Below are 9257 nucleotides of genomic sequence, written 5' to 3' on the forward strand. Positions count from 1 at the left end.
AGAATTAGCGAATATCGAGCCATAAATTGCCTAATAACTAGTTAGTAGGAATGCACATGCTCTATGAACAACATTTATGCTAGAGAATAGTCATTAAGTTTATAATACAATGACTTCCATTATTTGCACATTCTCTCCCATCTTCTAATGCAACTACTAGCTTCTTTATTTCTTCTGCTTCCCATCTTGTGTTCATGAATTGTGCGAAAGAGATTGAGAGTGAGTCTGAGGTGGTGGGATAGTGAGTGTGAGTACACATGACTCTTCTTCTCTATCTCCTTTTCCTATCATGGGTGCAACATATATAGCCCCCATCAATGTGTTATTTCTTCTTGTACACGAATAGTTTTGTGTTGCTAGGGAAGCAAAACCTAGGGTTTGGACTCACACACCCCCCACTACTCAACCCACACATGAACCAACTAGGCCATAGCCCCATTAGCATAGTTTGTTTCTAATATACCCAGGTTCATTTTGTTGAGATTATAATCCCTTACCCAACTCTTGATACCATTCAATGGAAGTGCTACATGCTCATAATGATAGCCAATCATAGGCTCTTGGTTTAAGCGATAGCCAATAGCATTGTGAGTAGATAAAAGGATACATGAGTTCAAACCCTGAAAAAATCTGTGAGATGCGTATCTAAACAGGTAGAAATTAATTTTCTTTGCTAAACTCGAGTTGGAAAAGACACTCGGTCCAAACCCGGTGCCGCGTGCGTCTTTGAACCTCCATGAATTGGGACTTGTTTCCACTACACAGTAATTCTCAACCAAGTTGAGATCCAACGGATGAACCCGGAACCTTTCCTAGCAATGGCCGGAGCTGTTGGCCAGAAAGCTATGAAAATTTATATTTTATTCGTCCCTATGGGCTCCCGAGTCCCGACCCCCTAACTAACACTGGAACTGGTTCCGAGCCATTCTGATAGTGGGAAGAGGTCCTTAGAGTTAACTCAAAATTTTCGTTGTGTACGCCGTACGATACATGATTGATCTTAGATCCACCATATGTAATAATTGTATCCCATACCTCGAGACCCATCACAATTGCCTGTAGAGGTGATGAATGATGACGCGGTATATGATTTTGGCCGGATATGGAGATTGAAGAGAGCTCAGAGCACGCTGGGGAGAATCGTGCGACATAAATATCCTGATGACTTTCGAGAAAAATGATTAGTCAAGGATTGAACAAGGCCATGATCATCATGACTTATGAGAGAAGAAGAATGACGGACACTACACTGCCACAGAGGACTGACAAACGGACAGTCAGATAGGGGGGAAGACTCCAGACTCGACTCTCGAGAGAGTCCCCGGACCCCAGAGAGAGAGAGAGAGAGAGTGTGTGTGTGTGCGCCTCCTATCATCTATGCATGTGTCTCAGTGACAGTCTCGCTGAGACTCGATCGGAGTCGAGAGTCTGAGAGAGAGAGAGAGAGAGAGAGAGAGACTGCAGAGTGCGGCGCGCGCGCGGCTAAAGGTCTACTTTTTATAATCTAACGTACAACAGTTCAAAGAGAACACGTATAATTATCAGATGCACATTCCATCATTGTCGCAGCCACTTACTGCTAAATCATATCTACCTTATTAGTCTTCCTCCAGCGACTCTGAATAGTATCTTCTCCACACTTTCGGAGCTGTTGACGGACACAGTATCCTCATATTAAAAGACACAAACTTATCCCTTTAACCTGCTCGCTTGCGGTCAATATGATCAATAATGACTGCACAGACGAAGCCTTGCAACTGTATCCTACGTCTCTTGCACCTGCATGCTCCCTTTCTTGTGACACAACTCTCGCCCTTGGCTTGGGCAACCTCTCGGCTCACGATACCGATCGTTACACTGGAAAGCGCACACTCAGTAGAGTGTCATTAACTGCAGCATCGAGCTCAGTTTCAGCAACTGCAGCATCGAGCTCCATGGGCGACTTCTTCTTGTCTAGCTTTGCAGCACCTAAATTCACCATGGATCCGTCGGTCAAAGAAGAATTTGCTAAAATACTGAGGAATGTTGCAGCTAGCTCAGCTACTCCTGATAACACTTCACGTGTTCACGCTACTACCACTTTCAGACGTACTGGACGCCCTGGCCAGCAGCTCATACAGAGACTTAGCTCAGTTATGGAAGGTCCAGTCATCCGGTCTCCTTCTACAAGACCTGTCAATGTGATTGATGTAAATCAGCTCCCTTCAGCTGTTGATTCTGACAGTGATGATGGAAATGATATGGCAGAGCCTTCTTTTGCCCTTTACTGCAATGGATTTAATGAAAGTAGGAGATCCTGCTCTGAGTTGAATATGGTTCTGGGCTTTGAGCTGCTCGGGAGAGGACGGGCTGCTGCTGCGAGTTGTGATGTAAGCTGGGTCAGAGCTACTGAAGAAGAATGTGAAGGTACTATGGTGGCAAGGAAGAAAATGAGGCTGTCCAAAGAGCAATCTGCCCTACTTGAAGGCAGCTTCAAGGAGCACCCTACTCTCAATCCTGTGAGTGTCCAACAAACCTGTATTCACATTTTACGGATGCCCTGCTTCCAATCAACCTTCTTTAAATATTGAAGCCGTTTTTAAAACCGTTGCCATCCACTGCACATTAAGCCTCAGTTTTTAGTGAACACTGATTTTACCCGTCGAAGAAAAGGTGTGAAAAGCGACTTTCCAAAAGAGGAGTAAGATTTCAAAGGCTTTCAAGCGTACCCTTCTTTGTATTGTTTGCGGAGATAAGCCACACACACGGGAATGCGACAGGGGATTGCTTCCCCTTCGCAAGATACTGTAGGGTTACACTTCTAAATGAAGGGCTGTAAGATAAAATGTTCAACATACTCAATAAGTCGTCCTTTACAGATGCAAAAGGCGGCACTGGCTAAGGAGCTGAGCCTGCAGCCTCGTCAAGTGGAGGTCTGGTTCCAAAACAGGAGAGCCAGGTATTCTTGCTTCAACATAATAACCGAACTAAAACTTCTTGTATCGTTTTCTTTTTGAGCATGGTTGTCAGACCCAATAATAGTAGCCCTCTCAGCCAATAAGGCACGTTTTAACTGGTTTGGATTTAAGGCTAGGATTATTCATAAGTCTAGTTGTGGTTAGCATATTGCTGTTGTTTATATCGGGCTTGCCAGTGGAGGTGTCATGCCTGTATGAGCTATATGCAGGTTTTGGAGCGGCCTACGTGAAGATGAGACATAATAGATGGCACATTGTAGACGTCTGTTCTTGCCATCACACTTAGTTGTCATAACTGTACGTGTAACATCTTTGATGGTTGCCCATCAACGTGATTACTACGCCTTGTAAGTCAAATCTATTCACATGTCAAGCACCCTTCCAGCACATGCATGTGAAAGTATCAGTCCGCGGAATGGGGTTTATAAATACCATTCTCCACGTGCTACGAATCCATTGATGTTTATGGCCTGCTTTTATTTCCCTATTGCTACCCATAAACCTTGTTATTGCCTGTGGTTAATTGCCAGCAAAGTGATTAATAATGGTATGGCTGACATGATATGAGATGAATGTAGGACAAAGCTGAAGCAGACAGAGGTAGACTGTGAAGTGTTGAGGAGGTGCTGCGAGTCACTGACAAAAGAGAACAGTCGGCTACACAGGGAGGTACAAGAGCTAAGGGCGATCAAGGCGACGCCGCCCACTTGCATCGTTGGTGGCGGAGGCCAGGGGAGCGCACCCAGCGCTGTACTAGCAGTGCCAGCAGCCACCCTGACGATGTGCCCCTCTTGCGAGCGTATTAACGCCATCTCGTCATCACATAAAAAGCCGAACCAACACAAAATGCACACCTACTGCAGGTAGCACTACTATTACTACTGCATCCATTATCATCAGAGCACACAGCCCCTACGCCTCTCTTTTTCTCTACACTCCTTCAATCTTTTTCCGACGCTCACTCTCTCTCTCTCTCTCTCTCTCTCTCTCTCGCATTCCAACTACGAAACGCAAAGGTATATCCGTTAGATTGACAAACCCCCTTTTCCAGAGAGATTTTTTTTGTTCATAGTTACGTATTGGGTATGGATCGATCTCAGATGTGTAAAGTATTTATATGTAGAACATGTACAAAATGACTCTCCAATATAGTTGCTCAAATTACAATAGCTTAAAAAGCCTTTCTTGCTTTATTATGTGAAAATTAGCACGCTTATGAATTAGCCTAGCTGCTGCATGTTGTGTTGTACCGGATACGGAATGCCCTTGCAGTCCCTTGATGTAGTGAATATGGTTGCTAATTTGCCAATGATAGTTCACTTGTTGCATCTAACTCATCTTGAGGTGTGTAAAATTCGCTGTCCTCTTGTTTTGCGGTAGATTCCTTCACCCTATTCTCTTGCACCTCTTTTGAAATGCCTCGGAGGGTATATTTATTCATGTGAATATTTCACATTAGTTCTTGTTACACTTTTGGTGTCCATGTTTTTTGTTATTAATGAACACGACTTACATGTTATTGCTTATCCTCTTCTTATGAAACATACTTATCCAATGAAATTTGACTTGGTTATAAGGATATTTGAGTTTTGACTTTTAAAGTTTTTAGGCCTTTTTAAAAGTTAGGTCCAAGAAACCATGGTCTCAATTGCTTAGGTATTTGTTTGCTTCTACTTTTATAGAGGAAGAAAACACATTAATTCAAATTAGATTGATAGGATTGCTCTAATTCTTATTAGATCAAGAACGAGGATTGGAGGCTACTAACATATAAATTAGGAATACTTGTTAATATTTGTGTAAGGATGGGAATTGGATCAATGATGAAGTAAAAGTTACGCTTCAATAGGTGAGTTAATGTTTATTAGTTATACTATGTATATTAATCCAATGATTACATCACATCACACTTTCTACACACAAAACCTAAATCATGGTTTTACAAATAAGCAATCTTTGTTACATATATGTGAGGAATATAAGGAGTCTAGATTGGTATAACATAAAAATTTATTGAAGAAATACTTACCTATTTGTCAAGAAGAAGATTGTTTAACTCCAATAATTTTCAAGCTTTTAGAAGGATAATCTATTTGTAGATATATTTTTACATTTAAAACTTCATCATATGCCTTTAGAAACTTATTCCCACTTTAAATTTTTGCCAACTAGTATGAGAGTTGTTGGGAGCTCATAAATAGATATCTACACCAAGTTAGTTGTACAGCTATAGCTAGCTGTCATTGTCTAGTGCGCCATATTTGGTAAGTTAATGATTTACTAGCGTTTCGTGTGCACTTCGTGTGTGCGGAACGCTAGGCCGCTTCGTGACATGCAAAGTCGTGCTGTTGCACGACAACTTCACTCAATCCATTTCTCTTTTTTTCTTCTCTCTCTCTCTCTCTCTCTCTCTCTCTCCCCAATTCTCTCTAAGCACTCTCTCTGTGTGTCTCTCACACACACCAAACTAAAAACTAAAAGTAGTTTACAAAATTTGTAACATAGAATATTAGACATAGAAATAATCTTTTTCATGCACCATACTTACAAACTTTCCTCTTGTTATCAATGTAAGGAATCACATGCTTGCTTTGTGTGAAAAAAAGGAAACAATAATGTTATACCAAAATGGGTCATAATCGATACAAAGACTAAGTACCACGAAAAGAATTTCTATAAGAGATCTAGTCAAAATGAAGCTACAAAGGCTAAGTATAAGGTACGCGAGTGTTTCCAAGCACCAATAGGCAAATCGACGATGCCAAAACAAAAAGACAATGTCTCTAAGATGCCTAATAGAAAGAAAGCTTCCTCTTCTTTGAGTAATCATTAACAAAATCTTCCTCCTTGAGCAAAACATGCGAAGGCAAAGCATGTAATGATCCTATAGTTTCCATTGGTAATTGCATGGGGGATGCAATAGTCATATCTCTCTCTTTACCACCTGCATTGGAATAAAAGTCACAGTATAAGTACGTGGAACACCAATGTTATTGAAATGGGTCATATTCGAGAAAAAGGCCAAGCACCACAAAAAGAATTTCTATAGGAGACTTGGCCAAAATGAAGGCATAAAGGCCAAGTATAAGGCATCAGAGTATTTTCAAGTACCATAGGTAAATGGCCGATGCTAACAAAAAAAGACAATGTTTTCAAGATGCTTAATAGAAAAAAAGCTTCTTCTTCTTTGAGGAATCATTAACAAAATCTTACTCCTTGAGCAAAACATGCGAAGGCGAAGCATGGAATGATCTCATAGTTTCCATTGGTAATCGTTTCTACCTTTCTCTTTACTGCTTGTATTGAGACAAAAATCACAATATAAGCACGTGGAACAACTAACAAAGATCATTTCATCCCAATAATAATAATACTTGGTCGAACATTTGTGAATCATTCAGTAGGTATCGAAAAATGTTGCAGTGTCACAAAACAATCCAAATCCTTGAATCCATACTTGAACCAATGCCTCGATATCTTATCAGTATGAGAGCGTTGAAATCTCTTCTTATGGTCAACCTTATACATATGCACTCGAAAACATTGTGTATTCACAATGCACAACTTCAATAAAAACTAGGAGCTTGATGTCAATATTAACATTATTATATAAACGCTCGATGATCCTTGCAAGTGTCCTTATGATATCATTACTCGTTATTGTGTGCAACGTACACTATAGCTCATTTTGATAGTCAAAAGCTGGGTAATAGTATCACTTTAGAATAGGTATCTACAAAAGTTAAATAAATAGCAAAATATAAAAAATAATTTACTTTCAAGAGAGCATATGCCAACCAAATAAGGCACATAAAGCAATTCGTATATACGTAAAACCAGTGTCCCTACATGGTCGTTAATAACTATATCTTCATAAAGAAAGCAATGCGCATTACTGTACCTTTTGAAGAACATATTTGTATACAATGTTTGTGATCATATCCCCATCCTTTTTACTCAATAGGACTTTCACATCATGCGAAGATTTTACCCTTGAAAATACAACATACAATTAACCATGTGTAAATATTGGTACCTTTAGATAGAGCCGAACAATGGATAAAGTTTGTCCTTATGACTTGTTGATTGTCATAGCGAATGCCAACCAGATGGAAAATTGTCTTCGTTTAACTGACTTTGTTTCATAGTAAATGGCAATTGTGTAGCATTCAAAATAAACATAATCCGGGGAATAAAAACTCATTCGTCCACATTTGCCCCTGTTATTATCTCAGCATCTATCACTTTCCTATTGAAAGCTTTACATATCAAGCGTGTACCATTACACATACCCTTCTTGGATCTAGGTTTCTAAGAAGAATAATAGATGTAGTTATCTTCAGCAACAATAAATGAGGAGGAAATCCACATGCAAGGTCCAATGTATTTAAATGCTTAACAGAGTATAAAAATGAGTCGTCAATCTCTGCAATCGAATTTGCACTATAATATTGTATGATCTTCATTGGCATCAGTTGCAATGCACGATCATTCAAAGTAGCCATTTCTGTATTTCACAAGGCAAGTATAGCCTGCTCACTAATATATGATGTGTAGTCACCCACATTGGACATGCCATTGTACACACTCAATCAAGGTTTCAATAGACTCATTTTAATATCATGCTAGGTGGAACACACAACTTATCACAACTTTTGGTAATATCCACTCCATCCCCTATTCCTTGAATCCAACAGATGAACCCATTGTCCACTATACTACTAGTCGTTGACACTCACATATTCTCAGATAGCATTAGCACCCTTATGTAATGCCAAAAATTAGAGTAACACAATGCATCATTAACAATATCCTCATACGTTCCCTTTATCACAATCGGCAAGATCTGCCTAAAAACCCCTTCAAACAAAATAACTTTTTCACCAAATGGCTTATCACAACTCATAACATCTCTTAGAGTTCTATCAACTGCTTCAAAGGCATATCAATGGGGCTTGATTGTCTCAATAACTGAGCAAGGTCACTTTTAACATGAATATTGCAAGTGGATCGATTATTTAATTCTACCGAGATTTTAAAACGTGAGTGAGCTATACGACCACCTGGTAAAAGCAAGGCAACAATGCCACATGATGTTGCCAGTGCTATACGGCCACCATTGCGCACCTTCACAAGTAAACATTTATGTAGGAAAGTCTTCCCAGACCCACCAAGACCATCCTAAAAGAATGCATCCCTAGTATCTGTGTTAATAGCATCCATAATTGTACTAAAGAAAATTTTTTGTCTCTCATTCAACATTCCCTCCATGGATTCAAAAACCCTACGTTGTTCTGATGTGTTGTACATCTTGCAAAAGAGGGTTAGCATGTAGTTGTGAGTTTGGTTGATGAGGTTCAAGCAACCCATCAAAATCAGAGAGTCTTCGCTCTACATGGTGCAAAAGGTCTTGCAGATGTAACAAAGCCATGTTAGATGCCTCATGCTGAAGAGCACCAAGAGACGTGTGCAGGTGTTGTAGCTATAATCTATACATGATATCCTCTACCATTGGCATAAAAAATATTTCCCATAGATGGCCAGGCCGAGCTAGCTCATAAAAGACCAAAATTGCAACAAACAAAGTACAGAGTTAAGTACCAGTTTGCACAGAGGCAACTTTTTCTAAGCACACAACATATTCATCATCACTCTCCAACATGCCCCTTGCAATGCAAGCATCCCTAAAAGTATCATAGATTACATTATTAGCAGTATACAAATCTTCAAAAGAAGTAAATCCTTGACACTCTGTTAAAAGCATCCGCAAATAGTAGAGCTCACCACAAGTAGGCACTACACAATACATCTGACCACATGTATTTCTATGCTTCCTCCTAGTCCATATCCTATGTCATGCATTCCATACCCAATACACTGGAAAGTCCCGATAGCGAATAGTCCTAGCCTTTGAATGAATGCGGTTGCACACAAACCATTCAGTAAGAGTAGTTTTCTGGAGGTCTTCATTTTGCACAACATCTAGTATACTATATGTATCTCGAACACCACATAGTTCTCACCAGGTAAGTGAACTTGCAAATGCTATATATCAGTCTTTTCATCGTGTAATGCATAATTATAGATCCGTCAACATGCCTCAGAGGTAGAAACATATCATGCATTCAAATAACTTTGAATCTCGTCCACCTCGTGAACATTGCCACCATTCCGTGCTGAATCAACCCCGACAGAAAATTTCACGGCTGCACGATCATGCTCCTTGTATACATACTTATACAAATACTAAATAACCATGACTATGGAGCACACCTCAACATTTATCATTTATGATCATAG

The 9257-nt window shown here is 39.8% G+C and overlaps 1 protein-coding gene across 1 annotated transcript; it reads left to right on the top strand.

Annotated features, from left to right (window-relative positions):
- The first annotated feature begins 1708 nt into the window (after positions 1-1708).
- Positions 1709-4097, top strand: LOC148010896 (homeobox-leucine zipper protein HAT1-like). Its single transcript, XM_087671684.1, has 3 exons — positions 1709-2498; positions 2859-2938; positions 3536-4097. The coding sequence occupies exons 1-3, from the start codon at positions 1722-1724 to the stop codon at positions 3822-3824; spliced, it is 1146 nt and encodes a 381-aa protein (XP_087527810.1). The 5' UTR covers positions 1709-1721; the 3' UTR covers positions 3825-4097.
- Positions 4098-9257: the final 5160 nt, after the last annotated feature.

The sequence above is a fragment of the Lygodium microphyllum genome, chromosome 29, assembly GCF_053477565.2.
Source record: "Lygodium microphyllum isolate KBCC chromosome 29, Lygodium_microphyllum_v1.1.10, whole genome shotgun sequence".
NCBI classification, from domain to species: Eukaryota; Viridiplantae; Streptophyta; class Polypodiopsida; order Schizaeales; family Lygodiaceae; genus Lygodium; species Lygodium microphyllum.